At 55.9% G+C, this 26,379-nt stretch overlaps 10 protein-coding genes across 10 annotated transcripts; 5 read left to right on the plus strand and 5 right to left on the minus strand.

Annotated features, from left to right (window-relative positions):
* Nucleotides 1-33: 33 nt before the first annotated feature.
* Nucleotides 34-4,683, minus strand: INS49_006442 (uncharacterized protein; the record flags this gene model as incomplete). The annotated part of the gene is made up of 6 exons (XM_043167214.1): nucleotides 34-1,761; nucleotides 1,826-2,644; nucleotides 2,697-3,118; nucleotides 3,169-4,174; nucleotides 4,230-4,333; nucleotides 4,392-4,683. The coding sequence occupies 6 exons, from the start codon at nucleotides 4,681-4,683 to the stop codon at nucleotides 34-36; spliced, it is 4,371 nt and encodes a 1,456-aa protein (XP_043028358.1).
* Nucleotides 4,684-4,876: 193 nt separating this feature from the next.
* Nucleotides 4,877-7,124, plus strand: INS49_006443 (uncharacterized protein; the record flags this gene model as incomplete). Its single annotated transcript, XM_043167215.1, has 3 exons — nucleotides 4,877-4,888; nucleotides 5,263-5,587; nucleotides 5,713-7,124. The coding sequence occupies 3 exons, from the start codon at nucleotides 4,877-4,879 to the stop codon at nucleotides 7,122-7,124; spliced, it is 1,749 nt and encodes a 582-aa protein (XP_043028359.1).
* A 321-nt stretch (nucleotides 7,125-7,445) lies between these two features.
* Nucleotides 7,446-8,864, minus strand: INS49_006444 (uncharacterized protein; the record flags this gene model as incomplete). The annotated part of the gene is made up of 2 exons (XM_043167216.1): nucleotides 7,446-8,407; nucleotides 8,489-8,864. The coding sequence occupies 2 exons, from the start codon at nucleotides 8,862-8,864 to the stop codon at nucleotides 7,446-7,448; spliced, it is 1,338 nt and encodes a 445-aa protein (XP_043028360.1).
* Nucleotides 8,865-10,308: 1,444 nt separating this feature from the next.
* INS49_006445 (uncharacterized protein) lies at nucleotides 10,309-10,588 on the plus strand (the record flags this gene model as incomplete). Its single annotated transcript, XM_043167217.1, has 2 exons — nucleotides 10,309-10,365; nucleotides 10,445-10,588. 2 exons carry the CDS (start codon nucleotides 10,309-10,311, stop codon nucleotides 10,586-10,588), a joined length of 201 nt encoding a protein of 66 aa, XP_043028361.1.
* A 362-nt stretch (nucleotides 10,589-10,950) lies between these two features.
* Nucleotides 10,951-12,041, minus strand: INS49_006446 (uncharacterized protein; the record flags this gene model as incomplete). Its single annotated transcript, XM_043167218.1, has 2 exons — nucleotides 10,951-11,952; nucleotides 12,036-12,041. The coding sequence occupies 2 exons, from the start codon at nucleotides 12,039-12,041 to the stop codon at nucleotides 10,951-10,953; spliced, it is 1,008 nt and encodes a 335-aa protein (XP_043028362.1).
* Nucleotides 12,042-15,327: 3,286 nt separating this feature from the next.
* INS49_006447 (uncharacterized protein) lies at nucleotides 15,328-17,335 on the plus strand (the record flags this gene model as incomplete). The annotated part of the gene is made up of 3 exons (XM_043167219.1): nucleotides 15,328-15,767; nucleotides 15,828-16,243; nucleotides 16,332-17,335. The coding sequence occupies 3 exons, from the start codon at nucleotides 15,328-15,330 to the stop codon at nucleotides 17,333-17,335; spliced, it is 1,860 nt and encodes a 619-aa protein (XP_043028363.1).
* A 329-nt stretch (nucleotides 17,336-17,664) lies between these two features.
* INS49_006448 (uncharacterized protein) lies at nucleotides 17,665-19,392 on the minus strand (the record flags this gene model as incomplete). The annotated part of the gene is made up of 1 exon (XM_043167220.1): nucleotides 17,665-19,392. One exon carries the CDS (start codon nucleotides 19,390-19,392, stop codon nucleotides 17,665-17,667), a length of 1,728 nt encoding a protein of 575 aa, XP_043028364.1.
* Nucleotides 19,393-20,222: 830 nt separating this feature from the next.
* INS49_006449 (uncharacterized protein) lies at nucleotides 20,223-22,211 on the plus strand (the record flags this gene model as incomplete). Its single annotated transcript, XM_043167221.1, has 7 exons — nucleotides 20,223-20,294; nucleotides 20,368-20,562; nucleotides 20,619-20,982; nucleotides 21,042-21,116; nucleotides 21,177-21,419; nucleotides 21,479-21,855; nucleotides 21,921-22,211. 7 exons carry the CDS (start codon nucleotides 20,223-20,225, stop codon nucleotides 22,209-22,211), a joined length of 1,617 nt encoding a protein of 538 aa, XP_043028365.1.
* A 263-nt stretch (nucleotides 22,212-22,474) lies between these two features.
* INS49_006450 (uncharacterized protein) lies at nucleotides 22,475-24,202 on the minus strand (the record flags this gene model as incomplete). The annotated part of the gene is made up of 4 exons (XM_043167222.1): nucleotides 22,475-23,352; nucleotides 23,413-23,617; nucleotides 23,684-23,953; nucleotides 24,017-24,202. The coding sequence occupies 4 exons, from the start codon at nucleotides 24,200-24,202 to the stop codon at nucleotides 22,475-22,477; spliced, it is 1,539 nt and encodes a 512-aa protein (XP_043028366.1).
* Nucleotides 24,203-24,671: 469 nt separating this feature from the next.
* On the plus strand, nucleotides 24,672-26,187 carry INS49_006451 (uncharacterized protein; the record flags this gene model as incomplete). The annotated part of the gene is made up of 2 exons (XM_043167223.1): nucleotides 24,672-25,249; nucleotides 25,338-26,187. The coding sequence occupies 2 exons, from the start codon at nucleotides 24,672-24,674 to the stop codon at nucleotides 26,185-26,187; spliced, it is 1,428 nt and encodes a 475-aa protein (XP_043028367.1).
* Between the last annotated feature and the right edge of the window lie 192 nt (nucleotides 26,188-26,379).

The following is a 26,379-nucleotide window of genomic DNA, read 5'->3' on the forward strand; positions in this document are numbered from 1 at the left end:
CAACAATCCAACTTGAGATACAGAATTGTTGGCTCAGGCAGCAGTGAAACCCAACTTCGCAAACAACGTGTCCATCGCAACCCACTGCCGTCCGCACTTGTCCAAATGCCTATCGACAACGCTCTTGACCGTCCCGAACCTCGTGCGGTTGTGCTCAGCCAGCGCGAGGATCTTCTCTCTCGTCTCGCGGTCCGGGACCGCGCCCTCACCGCCCGCCTTGGCCCTGGCCCTGTCCACGTCCCACAGGCTGGCAAAGTACACGAGCTGGTTGTAGATGTCCCGCTCCGAGACCTCGTACCTCATCCGGCCCAGGCAGTCGCGCGCCAGGCCCTTGGGCCCGAGGCAGCGGCTGCCATAGACGCTCATCTGCCGCGTGCGGTTCGCGCAGCTGCTGTCGTCGCACACCAGCCAGCCTTCGTAGTATGCAGCGGTCGCGGTGCGGATCGCGCGCTCCACCTGTGCCACCACGGAGAGCGTTGAAATGGTGGCCCCGCAGGAGCCGCAGACGACGCCGGCGGGTGCGACCCGGTCAGGACTGGCGAGGAGACCCTCGAAGGCCGACGACTTCTTGCAGGAGCGGCAACGCAGCTGTAGGCGTGTGCATCCGCAGAAGCGCACCTCGTCGGGAATCTGAGACTCAAGGGGGTGGATCTCGAGGTCGTTGCTGTTGCCACTGTTCGTATTGTTGGCGTTATTGGCATAGCGACGGATGTCAAGGCCTAGACACTCGGCCAGCTGCGCTGTGGAGGTGCCAACAATGTTGGCACAGAGACGCTCGACAGGCGGGAAGATCTGCTTGCCAATGTAAAATTCCACGTCCGGAACCAAGCCAGAGTCCTTCTTGAGGACATCCTGTGGGGTATACGCTCGCTTGGCAGCCGTCTCGGAGCCCTTGCTGTCACCTGTGATGATGTAGGAGATGATATCGCCCTTCCTCACCGTCTTGCCTCTGGCGAGTTCTCGTAGAGCAACCTGCACCTGTGGCATCGAGTCGGCGTTCGGGTACTCCTTGGGGGCTTTGCCGAGCTGTGTGAAGATGATGTATTTTTGCACAGGAATGGCCTGCTCACGCATCTTGCCTGAGATCTCTCGCAAGTAGTCGTGGATACGCTGGATGGATACTTCCGTGTCATCACCGGAAAGAATCTCGTTCAGGAGGCGACTTGAGATCTCCTTGGACAGACCACAGTATTCTCGTCGTTTCATGTCCAGGCCCTTGACTTCCATCTTCTCGATGAACTTGCCGTCTTGCTCAATCATGTTGATTGCGGCATACTTCTTCTTGGCCTGGAGGAGAATGCGACGGAAGACGTTGTCGATGTCGATTTCTAACAACCTGTATGATTCGTTGACTGCTTTCTTGAACTCGTTGCCCACCTTGTAGGCATCTTTAACGTTGTCGACGTTGGCATTGATCATGACAGAGTCGGTATCACCGTAAATAACCTGAAGAGATTTGCTCTCTGCGAGATCTTTCGTACTGCGGAGAATCTCACGACCCTTGTATGTTGTCAAAACAGCCAAAGGACGCGCATAAAATCGTGACTTATTGTAACCCAAGCATCCGTACATAGAGTTAGCCGTCAGCTTCAGGGCAAGTTGTTTGATGTCCCACGTTGCGAGCTGTTCAGTAGTCGCGGTCTTGTCTTTCATCAACTTCTTCACCTCTCGTCTGCGGCTAACAAGAGTGGCGATCAGCTTGGGTAGGATGCCTTGGTCTTGTTCGGTAGGGACTTCGGGAACAGCCTCCTCGTCCTCAGACTGTCACAGAGTTAGTTGAATCCAAGAATTGAGTTGGAGGGGACGGGCAAGATCGGTTGCTCACCAATGAAGACCGTTCCACGGTAGTGAAGCAGATGTTAAACTCTTGGATGATGGAGGGATACAGCGAATTGAAGTCCATAACCAGGACGAACTTGTCGTAAAGACCCTTTTCGGGCTCGAAGACGAGACCACCCTTGTACTTGTCCTTCTTCTTGCCGTCGCCAGCTTCCTCTTCGGCATTTTCATCCTCCAAGCGTTGTCGTCCCTTGAAGGGCTGCTTGTCAGGACAGATGTATTTATTGCGGTGAAACTCGTGCAACAGAATGTACTCGTTTCGCTCTGCACGCGTACCGGTCAATGTTCTTGCCCAAGAGTTGCCAGCCAGGTTAGTCAGGATCTTGGTCAGTGGCAGGAGCTGGACCCCGAGTGCCAAGGCGGTGATGAAGTATGTGTCAGTCTCCACATGAGAGACATAATCCATCAGGCCGTCCTTTGTCTTCGCCCACGACTTCAAAGCCGCTTCGTTGTCGACATCTCTCCGCTTATTGTCGCCAGACAGATAGAGGCTGCACATTTCCGTTAAGCTCCAGGTCGAACATTTGTACATCGCCGACTTGCCAGCTTCGTTGGCAAGGTCACAGAGCAGGCGGCCAGCGATGATCTGGCGCTCAGCGAACACGTTGCCACCGACCTTCCCTATGGATGATGGCCATTCGGTCCGCCTGAGTCTGCCGAGACGAGACCACTGGTGTATCTTCTTCTCTCGTAACCGGCTGAGAAGGACGGAGTAATCAACGCCTTCCAGCTGGTGACCAAGTATCACATCGGGGTCCACCACATCGATTTGTGCCAGGAAGAACATCAGCATTTCGGACTCTTGCTTCATAGTCTTGATCAGGCCACGTTTTCGAGTCTTCGCCAATTGCTCAAACCCTCCCTGGAAATGCAGGGCCGTTGGGTCGGATGAGTGTGAAGGTCCGGGATGGTAGTTTGTCTGCTGGTGTTGTGTCGCTGAGAGAGATGTTCTCGTATATTCTGGCACTGATGGAGAGTATCTCCTGCTTGTTGTCCTTGACGTTGAACGTCGTCCGCATTGCCATGCTCATCACAGTCAACGGAGGAGCATCGAGATTGTCCGAGTCACTCAAGAGGGAAATCATGTTGGGATGCTCCGCGAGAACCTCGAGCTTGCAGTGTGAAGCATTCTTGAGTGTACCAAAATCGGCGTCTTGGATCTTCAGCCAGCAAGGACCCATGATGTTCTTCCACAGGACGAATTGCTCAAACAGAGCAGTGTTGGTACCAAACACGTGCGAGTAGGTCTCACCGGTTGTTCCCATCTCGATCGCGGGCCCTGTGATGTGTCAGTGCAGTCCCCTCGATGCAGGCTGGAGGGCGACTCACTAGTGTATGGGTACAAGAGCTTCATGTACTGTGTCTCTTTCGGTATCCCGGGTAGCTCGAAAGCATATTTCCTCGTGCAAGCCTTGATTTTGAACATGTCGACGTTCATCTTGGACATAAGGGCGTCGATTTCCTTGTAGACGTCCATCATTCCAACCTCCTCGTCTGTCTCCACTCCGCGCTCCACGCGATTTTGACGCGGCAGGAAGAAGAGTTTCCGCAAGATATTGTCCACCTTGACGAAGCAACTGACGTACGTCTGTGTCTTCTTGTTCAAAACTTTACCGAACAAGCAGAGGCTACCCTTGACTTCCGTGTAGTCTGTCCAGAACATATTCAGACTTCCATCCTCTTCGATTGCATCTTTGTAGTCTATTTTGTTGATGCCTCTTGTTTCTGCGGGAGAGCTGCTGACGACGTTGAGGCGCTGGTTGATGTCGTTCCATGCCGAAGAGTCAACTGCGGCCTCGGCTGGACCCTGAGGCGGTGATGAGTTTGCAGGAGAAGGATATGGATCGGCCTTGATCAACCTCTTGGGAACCTTGGCCGCAGTCAGGTTGACGCTAGCAGCGTTGATGGCACCGGCATGGGCGAACTCCATCATGTCCTCGTCTTCATCGTCTTCAGCCTCGGTCTCAGCCGTTGGTTTCGTCTTGCGCCCAACTGCATCGACTGTTGGCGACGACGGGGCTGGGTCGCTTGTCGGGATATCATTCGCAGGGAGAGGTGCAGGCAGGTCATCATCCATAGCTGGGAGAAAGGCGTCGTCGTCACCCATGAAAGTATCGTCGTCTTGTGGTGTCGAGATCACGGGTTCGGTGCTTCGCCTGGCCCTCTTTGTTGCTGGTCGCTTGAGCTCAGGCGCTGGCGAAGGAATTCGGGTACGGCGTTTCTCAGGTGACCTCTCTCTCTTCTTGGACTGGCGAGGTGCGGCAGATGGTACGTTCCGGTCGACTTCCCCCAACAGGCTGGCAAGGAATTGGTCATCCTCCTCGGTTTTTATGGTCTGTCTCGTGTCAGAGGCATGTCATCGAGTCTCGGATCATTGATCTCCTTCCTACCTTGGCTTTTGGCTGGGCCTTTGTCGCGCCCTTGGTGAAGAACTCGCTAATATCCCGGTCGGTTGCGTCTCGCTTGGATTGGTCTTCCTCGCGTTGCTTCTTGGCTGTGGCTCAGGCGTCAGAGAGGTGGAATCTATGTACATAGTATCCCGGTATACTCACACTTCTTCTTCTCCTTTCCCCGGATTGGAAAGTCGTCCTCGCTGTCACTCTGGTACTGCTGCACACGGTCCCAGTCCTCGCGGCCGTCGTCGGCGTAACCCTCGCCATTGTCGTCGACAACAAAGTCGTCCTGGTTCAGACGCTCTCGCACGATCTTCTTGTAGCGGTCTTCGTCAACTTCTTCGTATAGTTCTTCGACTTGCTCCACCTCATACGAGTCAAAGGTCTTCTTGCCAGCCTTTCGCAGTGCAGCAAGCTGCGCGAGCTTGGCTCGCCTGTCGGCTTTGGGCATAGTGAACCGCTTGTCTGGCAAGTCTTGGGGATAATGAGATGGTCAATTGGCCGAGAGGCCAAACGTGAGGGAGAATCTATTGGTATTCTGAGGTCATATTTTGGTGGTGGAGTCATGTGTGAAGCGAAGAGTGCGCAAGACCTGCCATCGATTTAAAGTGGCAGGGGAGACGCGCCATGCTCTTGTAGACGCGATGTGCCCCCAAGTACGCTGACACGCGAATCCCTGTAACATGTGTGCTCCAGGCGGGTCCGACCGTTCTGTCGAGCTTGGGTCATCAAAACGGTCATTCACCGCCTACCCCTGACAGCTCAGCAACGGAACGGAGAATGCTATGTCATACGGAACAGGGGTGTCCAAGCAAATCGAACTTTTTTTTGCCTATCCCGAGATGCGCCTTCTGGCTACTGATTGCTGCCCACCACATCATGCGCCTAATAGTGTGAGATCTCAGTCATGTTTGTTTGCAGAGCCTGTGCAAGGCGGACGTCGACCTCTATCCTACGTCAAACTCCAAACGCCGACAGCCGCCTGGCAGTCCTCCCCAGACAATTTGTGACGAGCTCGTTTCTGCGACAGGGACCGGACCAGGAAGATGGCTTCGCCCAATTCGAAGCCTCTGTGGAGAGGCAGAAGACACCCGGAGATAGACAAGCCGACAAGAAGAAGGCGCTCGAAAGGGCGAAACGAGCGATGAAGAAAGAGCTTCAGTACACCACAGACCCCTACCACATAGCCGACAACGTGGTCAAGAAGTTAAAGGAGAACGACTTCGACAAGGCGCTATTGTTGACCCGGGAGGCAAGCAAGGACAAGCAATGTGTGGTCAGCTGGAACCATTGTATAGAGTACCAGTTCAAGAATAACAAGCTGCACGCTGCTATCAAGCTGTTCAATGAAGTCGGTGACCTTCAATCAGACGCCCATCTCTTAAATAATACCCGCTTCCCTGAAGCTAATTATCATGGCCACAGATGAAAAAGCGAGCTCAGCTTCCAAATGCGCAAACTTACACTATTATCTTCAAAGGCTGCGCCGAGTCCCAGCATCCCAAGCTTGCCGTGGGCGAGGCCCTCAAGATTTACAACACCATGCTCTCAAGCAGCCGGCTGAAGCCCAACATCACTCACCTCAACGCGGTCCTCGACGTCTGCTCTCGAGCTCAGGACCTCGAGTCCATGTTCGTCACGCTGCGCTCGGCCGACAAGGCCCGCGCCCCAAACAATTGGACCTACACCATCATACTAAATGCTCTTCGCCATCAACCTTCCAATTACAAGGATCTACCGGACGGGTCCGGGGCGGATGGTGAAGCTGTGAAGAAGAGCATAGAAACGACCATCCAGCGAGGAAAGTTGGTGTGGGATGAGGTCATGAGCCGGTGGAAGAAGAACGAGATCATCATGGACGAGGAGCTGATGTGCGCGATGGGTCGGCTGTTGCTCCTCGGCGGCGCAAAGGAGACCGAGTCCATTCTCGCCTTGCTTTTGAACGTCCTTGGTGTACCGAGGCTCGACCAGGAGCAGCTCTCTGCCCCAGGGCAGAAACCTGGCAGCGATCAGAACGACGAGCCACAACCGACCCCAGAACCGAAACCGCCGCAACAGCAAGAGCAACAGCGGCAATTGCAAGGGCCCTCAAATCCGATGGCGGGCAAGAACACGCTATCGCTCGTGATGAAAGTCTTGGGTCTGAGCAGGAGGACAAAGCTGGCCGCAAGGTACTGGGACTACTTGACGAGCACGTTCGGCATCGTCCCAGACAAGTGGAACTACAAACACTACCTCGACTCCCTATCCACCGGGGCCGCGAGCGGTAAAGCAGCCCGGACAATCGAGAGCATGCCCGCGGAGATGGTCGAAGGCCTCGTTGTGAGGCGGGGCTTGCTGATATGCCACTTTGACGCCTACAACGAGAAGGCGTTTGAGAACGCAACTGTCATCTTCGACGCCATGATGCAGAAGATGAGGACGCCCGACGCCGAGTGCATGAAGCTCTATCTGCAGGTCGCGACGAGCAACTACCGCAAGTTCGACGACAGATCCAAATACCCGGTCGAATCCAGGGCCAAGCTGGCCTTCGGCCGACAGATCTTCAACGCCATCGACCGCGTGTGGGAGCCACTGAGGCTGGCGACGAATGCCCTAGGCTTCTCAGACACCGCTGTAGCCTCCAAGTCGCCTGAGGAGACCTGGAAGCGTGACTATTCCGGACGAAAGTCACTCCTTGACGTTGCCAAGAGGGTCGTTGCCGTCAGCGATAAAATGATTTCTCAAAGCCTAGTGCAGCGGGGCTCGGATGACGCCAGAGTCATTCTGATCCGGCGGAAGATCATGAACGACTATGTTCACCGGACCCTAGAGAAGAACACTCAGCTAGGGCTAGGCTTTAAGAAAAGCCGTGGAGATGGAGACGATGGTGAATTCGCGCCTGCCGGTTGAGGACCGACGGCCGTGTGTACAGAGAAAATATCTAATGAGACAACGAGCGTGTACAAACAAACAAGACACCCTGGCTTTCCCTTCTCCATACACACCCAACAGTTGAATCTGCATCTCGAGACCAGTCCTCGTGGTGTGCCCATCTCCTGCACTGATAAAAATACTTGAATGCCCCTGATGATGAGTCACCACCCCAGCTCGAAGCTTGTCAGTGACAGAAAGAATAATACATGAACACAAGGGAACTTCAGACCTCGTTGACGCTGTGTAATGCACCATCGCAGTCCATCTTGGCAGCGGAATCGTCTCGTGTTGAGCATATCATGTGACCGTCTTCCCTCCCAATCTCGCCGCCATGTCCAAGTCCTCTGAGACTCCGCTGATGTGGGAGTCATCATAAAGCTTGAACTGGGCTTCTGAGCCGTCCGGTAAGATGCTCTCTTCCTGGTGCTCGAGGAAGCCGCCAAATTCAGACTCGCAGTCGGATCCGCATCCAGGATCACCTTCAGTCTTAGGCTTGCTTTGCAGAGCAATCTCAGACGACACACTCTCGGAGTCTCCCGAGTCCAAGCTTGGGTCTCGAATACGCAACACTTCGTCAAAGGTCTGAATCTCGTGGCAAGAGAAGCCTGGAATACCGTGACCGACCATTGCCTGGTATTTCTCACGAAGCGACTGGTCAGGGCCCTGGCAGTCTCCAGTGCCGAGAGCCTGCAGCTTGGCCTCTCTCCAGGAGTAGTTGTCTGATTTGGTCCAGACGTCAATGTGATAGCCCATGTTCACGACTTTGACCACCGCGGCTTGCAGAGCCTTTTCTTGTTGTCTTACTACACAAGGCACTCTGCTCGGGGCAGGACCATTTCTGAAGACGATTATTGCCCACTGGTAGGTGGCGCCTAGTGCATGTCGGTCCGGCTTGAGATAATTTGGAAGGACGGTGAAGCTTTGTTGTACCTTGGAAGGCGACGTCATGGAGGTGTGGAAAGTCCAGAGGATGATGTTGCTGTAGTCTGAGTTTCCGTAGAGCATGTTGTTGAGGCAGTAATTCGAAAGTGCCGCTCCCGTGTCTTCGAAGTGCTCAGTGTGGGAGGGCGTCGAAGGGATCAAGGGATAATGGACGTCACACTTCATGCCCAAGATGGATTGGAGTTCCTGAGAGACGTTCCTAATTTTAACCTCAGCACGTCTGAGTCTCATGCTGCCCGTGGCTGACATGATATCTCTGTTTGCGTCGAGCCTCGGCATGGAGCCATGCGTTGTGCCATCGTACTGCCTTCCAATGTCTACCGAAGTCAGTCAGCGGTGTGCTGGTGCCACCAACCGGAAATACGGAGCAAGATCAGGGATTCAAGGAGCAAGCTCACCTTGGATGACTTTTTCGGAACAGGCTCTGAAGGTCGTAGTCCTTCGCAGATCCGGGTCGAGACCCGGAAGGTCAAGCTTCGGAAGGGGAGTTCGAAGTGCTTGTGCTTGAGCAGACCTTTGGGATCTTGCCAGGACGGTGGGTGAGACGTCGCCCTCACAAGCTGGCGCAGCCATCAATTTCTCGTCAGTTTCAACGGTGGCGGTTTTGAACAACCGTCGTTTCAAAGTCGGCGACGATGAAGACGGGCTGCTCGGCATCGGTATCTGGGAACTCCTCGAGCGAATGGAATCATACCACCTCTGCTTGGTGGCAGAGCCTACTGGGCTTGACAAACAACTTGTGCTCGACGTAGCTGTGATGGCATTGGTGGCCATGTTCAGTGCCCGTCGGCCCTTTATGGAACCCCTGACAGAGCGGACTGCGTCCAGAGATCGATGCCCCAAAGTGCGACCCATCGACCCATAAGAGGGTGAGGCCTGGCTGACGGCCGACTTGGGAGTGACGTTCTCGCCTCCGGGGCAGGCCAAGCAGCAGCGAGTCCTGCCCGTTGGTGTGACAGGAGTGGAAGGCATCTTATCGGTGGATCGGCAGGATGTAAGGCTGACAATTGTGGTCCGTCTATGTTCACGAGTTAAGTTCCAATAATTTCGTGGCTGACGATGTTTTCGATGTGACGGATGGTAAAGCTGCCTAAACGATGCGGTGGTGTGAAAAGTAACAACATCAGATTAGCCCCCTTCAACAAGGCGAAGAAGTTCGGGTTGGGCTCTAAGCCGCTCCTACCAAAGGAGCTCTCTGGGATGGAAGTCTCGTTGGACTCCTCGAAGCCTGGCCCAGGGTTTGGCGTAGGCAGGAACGAGTTGCGCACATCATGGTCCCGGAACTAAATCTCCGCGGTTCGCCCTCAGAAGACTCTTGGATTCTGGGATGAGGCGAGCTTGGTTGACTTTTGCGCGACCCAGGCACAGATTGATGTACCTGGTTAGGTAGTCTCCTCACTGAGAAGAGGCTCGTTCAAGTTCTGGTACTGAATCCACTTGCTGCGCACCGCTTTACAATAGACGTTGTAGGTGTGGCCGACCCAATTTTGTCGGGATCTCTCGCCGTTCTGCATCACTAGGACCTACTCTGGTCTCAGAAATTCCAGATGAATTGAAAACCGCTCTGCAAAACTTCAGGCCCGTGGGATATCAGCCTAGGCGTTGGATGCTGCGAAAAGCGTCGAGACATTCTCTCTCTCTTTTTTTTTTTTTTTTTTTTTTTGGCTACTGTGTAGTTACTGTGGGCTGTTTTCATTCTTAGAGAAGAAGGTCACTATCACCTCGCTTGGCCTGGAAATCGGGTTCCGCTGAAAACTGCCAGTCCCGTCAAGCCTCGTGGAGACGGAGGGATCCGGAGATGGATGGCCTCCCGCAGTAGAAGGCCTCCGGCAGTATTCAGTACTACCACATTCATACCGCAACAAGCTCTCTCGATAGGTTGAAGACGAGATATCAGATAATACTGACGTCTATGACTCCGATGCCAGAGCATAATTGGATGCAAGATGCATTCTTGCAGAGCGGGCACAGCCTCACAACATGTTGCAGAAGCAACGACCCTCCCAGATCTGTAGAGCATCATTCTGATGGTCGACCGGTAGGCCTCAATGCTGCAGGAAAGCTTCTCAACCAGCGCCTGCTACCTTGCTCCGCCTATATAAATCGGCAGACCATCTCAAGGCCATCCAGATTCGCTCCTCCTTCCCAAAGCCTCCAGACCCTGCAGCCTGAAGTAAACACCATCCCATTCCAGTCTCCAAAATATCGAACATTCACCATGCCCGACAAGCATCCCATGTCCCAGAGCGATGCATCTCGCATCCAGAGCAGCCAGGTAAGCACGTGCTAGGCATCGTCTGATATTCGAAGGCGCCGAGATGAGGTGCGCAGGACTGATACATCGTCAACTGCAGGCCAAGGGTGGCGGCGACATGAGCTCGGGTGGGTTTGCCGCCCGAGCCCAATCCGGGGCCGCCCATAACACCAACTCGGGTGCTGGCCAGAACACGGGGTCGCAGGGGAATAATGGGGGCGGTGGTGCTGGTGGGAAGAAGTAGGTGAACGGACCGGTATGCCAGCTTGAGATGGTTCGGTTGGTGCGACTGGATGGTGGATTTGACGACGTCGTCTCGCAGTATTCTTCTGTACTTATCCCACACTCATTTGAATGACAAGATTCAACATCTTGACCCGCATATTTTGCCGCAACTAGCAGACCCTCGAATGTCTGCGATGTTGCTGGACATCCCGTGACAGTGGGTGGGATAGAGGCTGGCCAATAGACAGATGCATGCTTAGCCCAAGCAGATAACCTCATGCTTCCTTGAACTCCAGGAGTCGTCTTTCCACAGACCTTCGGCAGAAAAGGGTATCATAATTACATTGAAACCTGAGCGAAAGTGTACAAGCACTTTGTCACCTACTCTTCCTTCTCGAAAGCGTCGTTGAGGTACCCAACAAAGCTCTCCCTCATCCTGCTGGCGGCCATGTTCCCGACAGCTTCGAGACCAATGCCACCCCTGTTCATATTCACATACGCGCGTCGGTACCTCTGTAACTGGGGCAGCCCAACCTTCTTGCCCGGCAGTTCCACAACCAGCATCTCGCCCCCGGAGTCTCCGCTCTTCGATATGCTGATCTCGCCACCGCCCTCATCCGGCTGCTGCTCCAGGATCTTCTTGACGATATCCTGGGTTTCCCTGTCGAGCACGTACAGGTAGTCGCCGCCCGCGTCCCGGCTCCTCTGCACCGTCGACTGGTTGGGTCTGATGACCTTCCTGCCCTCGCCGGCAATGGCCTCCCACATCTCGCCGAAGACCTTCCTCGTCTGGGCCTCGTCGTCCTCCCAGATCAGGGTGAAGAGCGGGCTGTCCCATCGGCTCATGGGGTTGGGCTCTTCGTAGCGGAAGACGAGGTTCTCCCAGTTGGCCGGCTCGTACGCGCCCTCGGGCGCCTCGTCGTCGCCCGCCACGCTCCTGCCCGCCGTGAGTGCCTCCTCCCGCCGGAGCAGTCGCTCCTCGTTGACGGCCCTGGCCCTGTCCGGGGGGCACCCGACCTGCAGGAGCACGCTGGGCGTGCTGAGGTTCTTGGCCTCGCAGTAGAGCTGGTAGCGCCAGCCCTTTATGTAGTTCAGGCCGTCGAGGATGACGATGTCGCGGGTGGACAGCACGCGCTTGACGGCGCTCGACAGTGAGGCGCGAGCATCTTTCTCCGAGGCATTGGCGGAGCGGGTATGTGCTGGCAGGTTTTCGGGGGAGAGGTCGTATACTGTGCGGCTGATGGACTGGGTCTGGTCGGACAGAAGGTGTAGCCGGTACTTGGCGCCCTGCTGCTGGGTCTGTATCCTCTCGGCCAGGTGGTCGTACAGCTGCTTTGCCCTCGTGGACTTGCCCGCGGTGGGCAGACCGGTTACGATGATGAGCTGTGCACAAGACCCGCCGTCGTGAGCCTTGGTTCGATCGCGAGACAACCCAAGGACCTGGGAGAAAAGGGGACGGTACTCACCGGCATTGTGAGTTTGAATGATCCCAAGTTGGTTCGACGACCGCCTGCCACGGCCGCAGGTACGTACAATCAAGAGCTTTGCGGTCGAAATCTTGGTGGGGCTCGGCGACAGCAGATGGCGGGGCTAAAGATCCGGGACCAGGGTGCGAGACTCCAGATCTCATCGCCTGGGCACAGATACTCGGTACCTGAAATTGTACCTAGGTATCCACTGTACTCCGCAGTGCCATTGCTACACAGAGTTCTGGGATGGTCTTTCTGACATGCTCTCCCAGATCTCAACCCAGCAATTGTCAGGTCCGTCAACTTGGGAGCTGGGACAGTGCTTCACTTCTCTTATCTGTCCGTTTGCTCACTTTTGGCCCGTCTGCCACCCTGTCTGCCTGGTAGCCGCCAGTTGGGCCCTAGAAGAGGTTCTCACTATACGATACGTGTGAATGCATCAACAGACCACCGTTGCCCCAGCCGGACGATCGCATTCGCATCACGATTACAAGGTTCGAGATGGGGTATGTATGCATATTCATTCAGTGGTATGACAACTGGCAAGACCCATCATACCTGTATTTAGCAACAAAGTACTTCTTGCTGCACATGCGTCAGCCTGCAGCTTGAAGATGCTGTGGGTTCCTTCTCGATGTGGGCAATTAGCCGAAAGCGATCTGCCGTGTGTCGAATATGCATCTGGAGGCTCCGTTGCAACATTGTGGGGGTCAGCCAGATGGCAGACGACACTTGATACAAACAGCCGCCATGCCATGAATGCAAGCAAGGCCTGGCTGGCAGCATGCCAGGACACGATGGCGTAAGACAGGTGATACCTCGGCCAGCCGCCTGTCAAAAGGCCAAACGAGACATCCTTCTCCAATCGCACGCGGCATGGCATCAGGCGTGCCCTCCCAGCACCCCTATCACGCCCCCGGTTCAAGGTGAGAACGGAACGACCGGAGCCAGGTCGCGTTTAGATTGCGCACACATCAGACGACACAGGAGGAAGACATCGGATGAGAGCCGAGAGATGGCATCCCGATGCTTGAGCGATCTGTCAATCTCCACCAGACGGGCCGTTTGAACTCGCCAGCCACCACAAGAGGCTTGTGTTCTCTGGTGCAGGACTTGAGCCTCATCACCTGCCTGCGCAACGCCGCCATGCTCGATTGGCTTTCGACCTGAGTAGATCCTTTAATCTCGCCGTACAACTTTCAAGGTCTACTAGGAGTGCTCGTCTCCTAGAGCATGGCACTGGCGGAATACCCCCCCCCCCCGGAAAGCCAAGCCGAGCAACCCACGGTAGTTGCCGCAGCCATTGATTCACATCACGCAGATCCGGAAGGGCCGTGAAACGAAAAGGGCTGGCGCTTTCCTGCCAGCCTCTGCACCGCGCCGAAAAGGATTGTCGGGGAGCGGGGGGCAGGAGGAGAGCTTCGACGCCATGCGAGGACATGTGAAGCCATGCAATGTCAGTCCATGTGATGTGGCATTTGACAAGTCCCGCCAGTACCACCTTCCTCCTAATTGTACCTGATTCTCGGACCGTTGCGACGGACCGTCTTATATTTCGGATGAGACGAGGTAGCTGTCTGGCAGGCTACGCGTGCGCCCAGCCCAGTTTCATCGGAACTGTCAACAGGGTCGAGTGGAGACACGGACTACATACGGGGCCGTCCTCAAAAGTCGTCCGTGTTGACATCGGCCCTGAGCAAGTTGACAGATATAGCATGGGTGGTCCTCGGGTGATGCTGCCGGGCATGCGGCTGTGCCCCGTATATCCTGGCCATGGGCTCTGAAGGGCCGGGTTTCACTGGGTTGTTAGTCTAATCTTTATCTCCAGCCTTGGACCCACTGTCCCGCCCACGATCATATGGTTCGCGAATCTCAAGAGCCAACATACGTACCCCTGGACGCCATTCGCACATCGCTCGAGACTCTTTTGCGTAAGCGCGATCCTCAAGAGAGCCGGCCGAGGCCGTGGGGTCAGGTCAGACTAGCAGACAACGCGCATTCATGTGGTCCTTTGAGATGCCGTTGTTATTGTTATTGTTCTGACCGTGCCTGCGTGCTTGTCGAATGCGATGAGACGAACATTGAAACGTGCTGTGGCAGCAACTCCTTTCTAGTGCATAACCCTGGGAGACGCCCTGCAATGCCCGTCGACGTCAACCAAGGTTAAGCCAGCCCCCCGCTTGCCCAGGGCAGCCAGCTGTCTGATGCACATCTGCCAAGACCCTGATGAAGCTCCGATTCCCACCCCCTTGCCGTGCAACCGTGCTTCTGGAAGCTTCATTGACGGGGGTTGCCGCCACCAACCGCTAGCACCCAGCCCCTGAAGCCGAAAGCGTGCTCTTTCCCCCGTGCTGTCCGCGGTGTTCTGTGGGCAGGATGGGCAAAGGCAGACTGGGCACATCCGGAAGATGGTGGGCGTACTACGGTAGTAGGCTATTACCCCCCCCCCCCCGCCTAGGCTATGCTGGTCTGCTATTGTTTTATTAGCGGACCAGTGGAGGACCAACAGGACACGGCCAGGGGCACGGCCAGGGGCAGACCGCTAGAGTGCATAACGGCCCCAGATGTGTGCTCGTCTGGTTGATCCGATGCTAATAGCGGGCAGATCTGTCCCAGATCTCTCTATGATGCATCGCGCCGAAAATGGCACCCCGTCGTGATGTGAACGGAGAGTTGAGCCGGACTTGCTTCCTTCATTTTTAGGGGCTGGTGCGTGCGGAATACATGTATGCAACGCTTCCCTCCGAGTCTGCCGATATTTCGGGTCGACTACCACCACACGTCGCAGCTTGTCCAGATCTCTCCCTTCTCAATCTCAATCCAGTAGCAAGGGCCTCGGCGCGTTAGTGTCAGCCGCACCTCAAATCTAGCACAAAACTTCTAGTCAGTGGCACCTCGCCCCGACACTGCCCACGCATCCCACCGCGCAGCATTCCTGTCTTGGCTTGGGTCCCACTTCAGCCTCACATCCGGAGGTGCACACAGTCGAAATGGTTTACTGCGGTAAACCCTCCAAGGGGTGCTCAAATTGTCGCGAACGCAAGATCCGTGTAAGCCACATTCTCGACATACCCAGTCGGGTTTTGAAAAACTCCGCGTCCATGGGCTGGCTCAGCAAACTCGCCCGCTGTGCCAGGGCCTGTTGGGGAATGACCTCCTCTCCGACGATCCCACTCTCAAGACAAAGCGCTGACTGATGCTGACCCAGTGCGATCAACGAGAGCCAGGCTGTGGGCAATGTGAGAAGCGACAGCAACAATGTCCAGGATACAGGAATCTGGTTGATCTTATGTTTCGGGACGAGAGTTCTCATGTGATCAAGAAAGCGACTGCCAAATCCAGGAAGAGGAAGACCCAGTCGCCAGACAAGACTACTACTCCCTCGCCGACCAGGCCGGTCCCCACGCCGAAGACACTGACTTGGTCGCCGCCAGAGTCCACTTCAAGCTCTAGCCCGAGGCGACTCCCGGTAACGCCCTCGATTTCGACCTCAACGGCACATAGGCGGGAAGTTTCCGTTGCCTCACAGCTTCAATGGTCCCCCGTGTTCAAGTTTGACGAGGCAGACAAGCGGCCCTTAAAAGAAGAACCCGATATACTCTCGCCTGAGGACCTGTTCACTCCCTCATATTATCACTTCTCACCCAGCTACCAAGAGCGAGGCGTGAATTTGTTCATTAACCGTTACATCAGCGTGAGCGAGAACTTTTGCCATCACAAATATGACTTGTGAGCTGCTCCGACCCTGAGAAAACCCGATAATTGGTTGATACTAACCGGACATTGCAGCCTTTTCGACCTCTGGAACCCAAGCACCGCAAATGAGGAGAGTGACCCAGTCCTGGCGAGTGTGACGGCCGTCGGTCTCGTCGGCGTCGCGCAGATGACAAGGTCCCAGACCGCCCTGGACGCAGCGCGGAAGAGCTACGGCAAGGCTCTCAAGTTGACGAATGCCGCACTTCGGGACCAGACAGAGGCGGTCAAGGATACCACCATGCTCTCAGTGCTCATCCTTGGCCTCTTCGAGATGATCGGTGGCTCGAGCGCGAGGACCACCGAGGCGTGGCAGAAGCACCTCAACGGCGCCGCTGCCCTCGCCAAAATCAGGGGCATGGCCCAGTTCAGGTCCCGCGCAGGAATTCGGATGTTCTTCATGCTCACTCAGAACACAATGATCAGCTGTATTCAGAATGAGCTGCCGATGCGTACGTTTCTTCCCGCGTCCAGAAATTGAGGCCGCTTGGCCCTTTCACACAACTTGATCGTCAGTTTGCTAACGGACAGATCAAACAGCCAAGGACCTGATCGATCTGCGCAGTCAGCTCGGTGTAATGTTCAAGTTGAACGGCAGGGAACCCGGATTCGAAATCTGCAGCGCCATGTATAAGGTTCTGCAGCTGCAGTATGACATCAAGCAGAACATCGTCACGGACCTGGACGAGATGCTGGACAAGTTTACCGAGGCGGAGGACGACTTCGAAAGGGTGGTCACCCTCTTCCCTGACGAGTGGCAATATAGTAAATACCGCCTCACACAGCGCCTCCGGCCGGGCTTCTTCAACAACGTCTGCCATTCTTACCCAAGCCTCCGAGTGTCAACGATATGGAACGGTCTGCGGACGTGCCGCATGCTCATCATCGAGACGATGCTGGAGGAACTCCGAGATCGATTCCGGCGCGTGCCCGTCGCTCAGGTACCGGAGCGGCACCAATATGAATACCAGAAGGCAAAGTTCAAGCTGGAGAGAATTGCACTCGCAATCCTCGCAAGCGTTCCCCAGCATTTCGGGCTCGTGCCGTTGGACGGAAGCGCCCAAGGCACATTCGCGCCCATACCGACCGCCGACGACGCGTGGCCTCAAATACCTGACAGAGGCTGGGGTGCAGAGCTTGGAGAAGACGGCGGCTCCGACTCCCACGACTTGGACGAAGAGGACAACTACTGCCAAAGCCCTTCACTCAACAACGCCATGCAAGTCAAGGATGTGGAAGCGAGCGCCAAGCGCTTCATGCTCTTGTCCTCTGTTACGAACGGTTTAGTCTGGCCGCTGTACCTCGTCGGGATGTCCACAGCATCTTCGGACGCAATGAGGGCATTTGTAGTCGAGAGGCTACACGCCATACACAACGAAACAGGGCTGGCTCAGGCAAAAGACCTTGCGGCTGTCGTTGCGAGTCGTAAACAGTCCCCCGAGTCATCAGTACGAAGGCCCAAGGCCTGCGGCTCGACAAATTTCAACAGATGGGAAAGTCAATATGCGAAAGGAAAACAACAGACAATGGTGCTGCCTGTGTAAGCCGGGCCAAAAGACCACACTGCTCACGATCTCGCTTCACCCGTCGCGTGACAGGCGGGAGGGGTCAGTAGCGGACCCTACACAATGGCAATTAAGGGAAAAGCCCGGCAAGGAAACGCCGGAAAGGTTCAATCAACGGCCAAGGTCTCCACGTCGAGAGATCCTTGGCAGAATTGCGCGTGGATCGCTGTCAGGACAGGTTGTAAAGGCTCTAGAGCCCTGTTCGCACCGTCACGCGAATGAATAATTGGGGCGAAGACCTGGGACGTGTTAACGCACTGTGTATTGCGAGGTGTAGACCTTTCTTGCGTGTAAAATCTTACAGGATATCACCAGTTATCAAAGTTACCAAAGCCGCCCGTCTTGACCTTCTTTTTAGAAGGTTCCCATGCATCAACATTCGCGTCGTCTGCGACTGTCGGAGCTTCGGATTGGTCCGCGCGAGATGACTTCAGATACTTCCCAACCCCGCTGCCAGCCTGTTCGACCGTGCCGTCACCACGGATGCGCTTTCCAGTCCATGTGGTCTTGTCGTCATCAGTGCCGCCCTGACGCTTGAGCTCAGCCTTAGCGGCTTCAGCCTTCTCCGTCTGATCCTTCTCCTTGAGAAACTCCTCGAAGGGGTCCAAGAACACGACAATGTCTTTGATAACTATTTCTTTCAGGGGCCGGCTGCCCTCGTCAACTGGCACAGCCTCCATCTTGCTCAGAGTATCCAGGCCATCCACGACCTTGCCGAAGATTGTGTGTTTCCGGTCGAGGTGCTTCGCTGGCTTATAGGTGATGAAGAACTGGCTGGAGTTCGTGTTCTTGCCCTTATTCGCCATGCTGACAACCCCACGCTCACTATGCGTGAGAGGGCCGTCGAATTCGTCTTGGAAATTCTTTCCCCAAATGCTTTGCCCTCCCTTCCCAGTTCCCGTAGGGTCGCCGCCTTGGATCATGAAGTTCTTGATGTTGCGATGGAAAGGCACCCCGCGGTAGTAGCCCTTCTGTGCAAGCTTGACGAAGTTCCATACAGCCTTTGGCGCGGTCTCGGTCTGCAGCTCGATGACGACCTCTCCGATGTTGGTCTCCAGCCTGGCATAGCCCTTGAACTTGATCTTCTTTGGTTTCAACATCCAGTCCTCGTCGGAAAGTATAGCTCTCTCGCCGCTTGTCTCCGGTGTGAGACCAGTGCTTGTGAAACTCGCAGCTGCTCTGCCCGTCGTGTATGTGGCCGCATTATGGGCCAACTTTCTTTCCTGTATGGCGGGCTTCTTAAACGTCGTGGCTGAGGATGGCTTCTGTAGGGCTTTGGCAGAGCGATTGATGTCCCCACCGGTCTCCCTCTCCCGTCTTGCCTTCTCGACCGCCTCCTTTGCCCGCAACACCTTGTCGCCGATTCTTCCCAAAGCATCAACGTTCACGCTACCCTGCTTCCTCTCTTCTATTTGTTCAGGCGTCAACAATGCCTCGCCGCCATCCTTGAGGTACTGGAACTCGCTCAGATTCCTGGACGCAGCATTTTGAGGATCCTGCAGGGTAATGATATCTTTTCGGCCGAATTCTTTGTCGTCCACAAGGTCGTGCCAGTTCTTCTGTTTGATGTTCATCTGCTCGATCGTCTCCCAAGCGAAAACATTTGCGTATGTGCCATGCCGTATCGCGACGATATGCGTGTTGTCGGTGAACACTTTGAAGGTCACTGGGTCTATCATGTCCCCCTTCCCATCCGTGGGGCCTGCGTTGGAATCCGCTTCGGCATCGGCGTTGCGTGCAAAGTTGAGCCTGATCAGGTCCTTGGGATTGAGTGGCTGTCCATTCACGGGGTTCGTGTCGTTCTTGTCGAGCCATGAGCCGATGATCTCGACATCGAATATTGTGCCCTCGGGTGTGCAAACGGGATTCTTGAACGGCTGGAGGCTTGCGGCGCAGAAGTTGAAGGGAAGGCGCCTGAAGTTCGCTCCAGCTCTCTGAGCGCGCGCCCCAGCTCCTGCGCCGACACTGGCCGAATAAGCATCAGAAGACGACCATTCGCTGTGCGTGATGTATAGCTTGTCCGTGCCTTTGCCCATTTTGGCTCGGTGTGGCGTCGGTCGTGACCTGTGTCGCGAAGAGGTGCTGTCCCGTATGCTCGCTCGAATACGTCAATGTGTCTGCCGTGGGCGCCCTTGCCTGGTGGTGTGTGGAGTCGCCTGATGTTCCGAAACAGATCTTTGTCGGCCACCGGATGGAAGGTCGCTGTTTGGTGTTGGGGGAACGCACAGCAGAAGTTGGTTGGCTGCGGTTTGGAGTGAGAACAAAACAACTTGACCGCAACGTTGGAGTCGCATGCGACGAAATGTTTTGCCAGCCAGACCCAGGCAGGTCAGGCTAGGCCTGCAGTAGGTGCCGTGCCGCCCATGCGACCCCAAATTTAGCGACAGCTGCAGCTCTGGAGATCCTTGCCAAGACCCCACAGAACCTTCCGAGGGCGCCGGTGGCCCGATGCGCAGCAAGCCCCATGTCGCAGCCAAGCTTGCGCAATGGTCTTGTACTCCGTAACCTGTTATCCCGGACATGGACCTGGATCTGCGCCGCCAGCTGCTAACTGCAATTTGTCCAAAGCCAGGGAGGACGCAGTCGTTGCTGCATCTACGTCTGCGATTACGTCTTCACCTTGAACCCCCATCGTCTATTCCGACTATGGTTGCCCGGTTGTTCCGCTCAGCAGTCAATTCATCGCGGAGACACCAGAGTTCTTGCCTAGGTGAATTGTTGAGAGACCAGTCTCACTTTACCGAGGCCTCAGTCGCCGCCGCCGCCGCCCCATCCATCTCTCCCGCCGGCTTCTACAACTCCCTGCAGCCACCGTCGACCACGACTCCGGCCTTTTTGCTTATCACGCACATCCAAATCAGATACAATGAGGTGGTTTTCCGCAATAGCGTCTCTGGCGCTTTCAATATGGACCGTCCAAGGCCTGGAGGTCAAGATGGTTGGTCCCCACCCCCCGACGGGTGTTGCTGTCTTGCCATCGCAGCTGCTTACGTATATTCCCCTCCATCTAGGACCAGACCGAGGAGAACCGACAAAGATGTGCTGGCATGTACAGTAAATCAGCCTGGGGCGGACCCGTCGACCCTTTCATCCTCATAAAGTTCCTCCCTCAGCAAAGCGATCAAGACCCCATCGTTAGCCTGGTCGTCTTTGAGTGGAAGGACGAGGATCTGATTGGCGTATATCCAAGCCCAGATGCCCCTCAGGTATGGGACAGCTGCTTGTGAACTGTCGTGGAATGGATATCTGACATGCTGCACAGAAAGTCGGTATCTGCGAGGAGAAGCAAATCGAAGACGGGTTCTGCGAAGAGCAGAACATCGGAGAGTTCATTCTGGCAGCCAACGCGACGGAGAAATCCAAGAACCTCATACTCACCGACGCAGTACATCTGAAGGACTCTAAGCCGATCAAATATGAGATCAAGAAGACAGGTTACTACTGCGTGCTTACAGATAAGTATACCGCAAACGACTACACTGCCGTCGTCGAATTCCGCAACGCGTATGGAGAGCTGCCGGCAACCCAGATACCCAAGCTGCCATTCTATGGAGGAATAACGATTCTCTATGCATTGGTCGCCGTGTTCTGGGGCTTCCTCTACTACCAGCATCATGCGGACATCTGTACGTCTGCTACCGTGTCTTGTATGACTGGAGGGAGACGTGTGCTGACAGATCTCCAGTGGCTGTGCAGAATTACATCACGGCCATCCTGCTATTCCTCGTTGTTGAAATGCTCATGACCTGGGGCTTCTATGGTATGGATTGATACGGATGAAGGGCGCCACGAAGTGACAAAAGGCTAACACGTTCTCCAGACTACCTGAACCGTAACGGTTCCAACGTTGGGTCAAAGGTTCTCCTGGTCGTAGTCGGCATCTTGAATGCTGCTAGAAACTCGTTCTCATTCTTCCTGCTGCTCATCGTCTGCATGGGTTACGGTGTTGTCAAGCCAACCCTGGGCCGCACCATGATTTACGTGCGGTGGTTGGCGATAGCACACTTCGTCTTTGGTCTGGTCTACGCCATCACGAGTCTTTTGATTACTCCTGACAGTGCAGGTAAGAATCACTGCCAGGATACCCGGCTGATGGATATGAGACTTATTCAGCTTATCTAGGACCCTTCGTACTCCTCATTGTTCTGCCCTTGGCAGCAACACTGACTGCATTCTACGTGTGGACGCTCAACTCGCTCAACTTCACCCTCAAGGACCTCCGGGAGCGCAAACAACACGCAAAAGAGGCGATGTACAAGAAATTGTGGTGGTGCATTCTGCTCAGCATTCTCGTCATCTTTGCCTTTTTCTTTTTCAACAGCTTCTCATTCGCCTCGGCGAGCGACCCTGACTATGTCCCCTTCCACTGGAAATCAAGGTGGTTTGTCCTCGACGGGTGGCTGAACCTGGTCTACTTTGCGGATGTTGCATGGATTGCTTATGTCTGGCGGCCCACTGCCAACAACCGTCGCTTTGCCATGTCGGACGAGATTGCACAGGTGCGTCTACCATATTCAGCTGTGAAGGGCTACTAGATTTGTGGTAATGCTAACATATGTGCTAGGATGACGACGGCACCTTTGAGATCAACAACATGGATATCGGGGCGCCAGACGATTCAGATGATGAGGAGGCGAACGTTGGCTCGAAGCCAGCCATCAACACCACGAGAGGAGGTCAAACGAGTGGGGTGGAAAACTGCCAGGCAACACCAAGTGCGCCGCCTGCAAATGGCAACAGCCAGCGACCACGGGCGTCGCTGGACGGTGAGACCATCTTCGCCATTGGAGATGACGATAAGTTCTCAGACGACGACGATGAGGACGCTGGACTGGTGAAAGGCAGCGGCAAATAACCACTGTCGAACAGCGATATCTTCCCGGAAACCATAAGGGTTATCACAGTATCGAAGTGAGAGCGGACACAGGCCGGCAAGGCGATACACTTGCGTTGTAATGTTATTGGCGTTCAAGCGAGAGTGCTCACGGGCATGGGGTTGGGCACCGGGTATGGTTGTTTAAGCTTTCGTTATTTTTTAATGACAAAAGGCTGGTTTGCATACTACATGACTTGGGTTCAACCCGAAGGACCCTCGCGTTCGGGCTTTGGACTCAGGTATCAAGCCCCGACGTCACCCCCGAAACCAACCGGCCGTCTCTTGCCATCATTCTCGGGCAGTATTGCGAGAGCCTTGTATGTCTTCCCCATCCCGTCCGGGCCCCGGTCCACAAGCCTCTTCCACGCCTTTTCGACATGGTCGGGCTTTGCCTCGTCCTGGCCCTTCTGCCTCAGGCCCTTGATCAGCACCTCGGCGCGCTCCCTGATGCCCATTCCCTCGAGGAACGCCGCCTGCTCGACAGGCCCATGGACCTCGACGCCGTCGCTCGCCCTGAGCGCGGCCTCGGCGACGGCGGCAAAGTCCACATCGGCGCTCAGGTCCGTCTGCCCGGGCTCGGCGAAAGGGCTCACCCGCCGGTGCCTGCTGATGCCCCGCAGTGAGTTGACGGGCACCGTGCCGTCGCCGGGGCCGTAGTCGAGGACCAGCGCCGCCCCCGACGGCTTGTGCTTGGGGTGTTGCGGGGACCCCCCGATGCGCGTCGCGAAGTCTGTCGCGTACAGCGATGCGTCCGGGCAGATCTCGATGAGTGCCCCCGGGATGGATTTCATGGCGCGGTAGCGCGGGGATGACTCGGGCAGGTAGAGAGAGTGACGGGTAGAGGACGGTGAGAGGGTGAGCTGGAAGTCCGGCACGGGTGTATCTGTGGACTGGGACTTGGGCGTCCCGAGGCTCTGGTGTGTCGAGCCGGGGGGCGTGGGCGAGACGACCATTTCGCGCCATTGGACGGTCGGTTTTGTGGTGTCTGGTGCCTGCCGCGATGATTGGGAGGGAGATGGTGTAGGCGTCTGAGAAGGAGGGACGGTGACGAGTTGGAAGGCGTGTATGGGTAGGGCATCGAAGAACTCGTGCGCTACGATGAAGGGGACCTTGTCTGAGCCTAGTTGGGGTCAGCACCGTTCACTTCCTACAGTAAGGATCCTATTTCTGGGTCTCATACCTTGAGGGATTGACCTGACAGTCTCGGTCCAGACAATTGGAAGATCGGCATATCTGCATGTACTGTGGTAGCCACTCTTGGACTCCGTCATGTGTCGGTCTTGTCCACACAGGAGGTTCTTCTGAGTGACCCTCAGCTCGGAACTGGCCTCGACCATGTAGACGACATCGATAGCACTAGCCATTTCTTTGAAATTCGATATGGTCTGTGTACTCATGATCAGCAAGGCTGTTACAGCAACTGTGAGAGAAAATTAGGCGACATTGCGTACCCGTAATATGTCATCCATCAGAGTGCCTCTCCCAGGGCCAACCTCGATGAGCTCAATGCCCGACTTTGGGCGGCCCTGAGACATCCACTCGGCCACAAACCATATGCCAATGAGCTCCCCGAATATCTGGGAGATCTCTGGCGACGTGACAAAATCTCCCTTCTGACCAAATTGGTCCCTGCCCTGCTCAATGGCCCCGGTGTAGTATCCTCCCAGGTCGCCAGTGAGGCACATGCGCATGTAGCTCGCGAGAGGGACAGGACCCGTCATCTGATTCAACCATTAGTCTTTCTGCATATGTGTAGTATAGTGTTTCCCCCCGAGCACACAAACTTCTATAGCTTGGGCCAGCTGCTTTGCGAGGGGCGTGGACCACTTTCTGGAGGCATCCTCATTGCGCCTTGACGCCGTCATCGACAGGGCCCTGAAGCCCTGAGAGGCTACAATGCCTTGGCGATATGCACATCCTGAAGACAGTCCAAGCCCACGAGAGGCCAACCTGCGTGAAAACGGCCTCATCTTGACAAGTTGGCCGGCTCAAGAATTAAGGGACACCAGCCGTCTTCATCATGAGCGGAACATCACTAGCTCGGTGTTCGGGTAGTTCGGGTAGTTCGTGACCTCAACGTGTGGAAACTCAAGCTAGGAATCAACCAAGGTAGGCCTAGGTGAGTGCTTCTGTGCTCTCATACCTAGCTCCAAGCTTGTCAAGCTTGTGAAAACTGCCCCTGTACCCCTGCAGCTACACCCAGGACCCCGGTACGGCAGTTGCAAGCCCCGGCAGGCAACCTGTGTCGACATCACTCTATCCATTCACACTGTCCCTCTGGCTACAGTTTCCTGGTGTGTCGGTGCATTTCTTTCTTTCAACTTATACTTTCCACACACAATCGCTGCTCGCCACTCGTCCGAACCTCTCCTCGCCCCGCACCCTTGGCTGTCGCCCCTCGAGCCTTGCATTTGGCCCTCGTGCTGTTTTGATTTCACCATGTCCGGCAAGGGCAAGTCGCGCTGGGCCGACAGCGAGGAGGACGCCGCGCGAGAGGCCAAGGCCAGGAAAGAGAAGGAGGAGAAAAAGAGGCTGAAGAAAGAGAAGGCAGAGGCAGCCCGCAGGGCTGAGGAAGAGAGCAAGCGGCAAGCAGCTGCAGCCACAGCCCAGGGGGACGATGACAACCAAGACGGGCGGCCAGCCAAGAGGCGGAGGCTCACGCCAGAGCGGCCGTCGGAACAACGAGCCAAGGGCGACGGCAGCAGCAGCAGTGGTAGTGCGGCCCCACGGCTCCTGCGGTTTCAGGCGGGCGGCGGTTTCGGGAGGTCGAACAGCGTGGAGAAGTACGACAAGCTCAACGACATCGAGGAGGGCGCGTACGGCTGGGTCGCGAGGGCCAAGGAGATTTCGACGGGCAAGGTTGTCGCGCTGAAGAGGCTGAAGATCGAGCCCAACGACCGGAACGGGCTGCCCGTCACGGGGCTGCGGGAAATCCAGATTCTCAAGGACTGCGAGCACAGGAACGTTGTTAAGCTGAAGGAGGTGGTGGTCGGCGAGGACACGGCCAAGATAGAAAAGTGCGTGATACACGGAAACCCTTTTGCTCCCATTCTTCGGTGACCCATAATGCTGACGTTGCGTGCCTCTCGTTTTTCCTGCGTGTAGTATCTTCCTAGTCCTCGAGTTCCTCGAACACGACCTGAAGTCCATCCTCGAGGACATGCCGCAGCCGTTCCTCGCCAGCGAGGTCAAGACTCTCCTCCTCCAGCTCGCGGGCGGCGTCACGTACCTGCACGACCACTGGGTGCTGCACCGCGACCTCAAGACGTCCAACCTCCTCCTGAACAACCGCGGGCAGCTCAAGATCGCCGACTTCGGCATGGCGCGGTACGTGGGCGACCCGCCGCCCAGGCTGACCCAGCTGGTCGTCACGCTGTGGTACCGCGCGCCGGAGCTGCTGCTGGGCGCCGCGAGCTACGGCGGGGCCGTGGACATGTGGAGCGTGGGCTGCATCTTCGGCGAGCTGCTGACGCGGGAGCCGCTGCTGCAGGGCAAGAACGAGGTCGACGAGCTGACGCGCATCTTCGAGCTGTGCGGCATCCCCACCGACGACACCTGGCCCGGGTTCAGGAGGCTGCCCAACGCCAGGTCGCTGCGCCTCCCGCCCAGCAGGGGGAACAGCACGGGCTCCGTCATCCGCGCAAAGTTCCCCCTGCTCACCGCGGCGGGCGCCTCGCTGCTGAACGGCCTGCTGTCCCTCGACCCGGCCAAGAGGCCCAGCGCGAGGGAGATGCTGGACCACGAGTACTTCCGCCAGGACCCGCGGCCCAAGTCCGAGGCCATGTTCCCGACGTTCCCGAGCAAGGCGGGCCAGGAGCGGCGCCGGCGGAGAGATACCCCGAACGCGCCCGGGCGTGGAGACGCCGTCGGGCTCGGGGCGGTGGATTTCAGTGGCATTTTCACAGGAAGGGAGAAGGAGGAACGAGGCGGAGGGTTCTCTCTGAGGATGGTGTGATGCATGCGGCGTCCTACTCGATGGGACTCTCATCCTCGCAGCCCATCCGGAAGTAACATGGGCAGTCAGTTTCGATTTATGATTGGACAGCTTCGAGGGAAATATGTTGATGTTTTGTTCATTACGTAGTTACTTGTGACTACCTAGTCCATCCACATATTCCATTCAACACACCAGATGCATCATTACTAT

The sequence above is a fragment of the Diaporthe citri genome (assembly GCF_014595645.1).
Source record: "Diaporthe citri strain NFHF-8-4 chromosome Unknown scaffold_2, whole genome shotgun sequence".
NCBI lineage: Eukaryota > Fungi > Ascomycota > Sordariomycetes > Diaporthales > Diaporthaceae > Diaporthe > Diaporthe citri.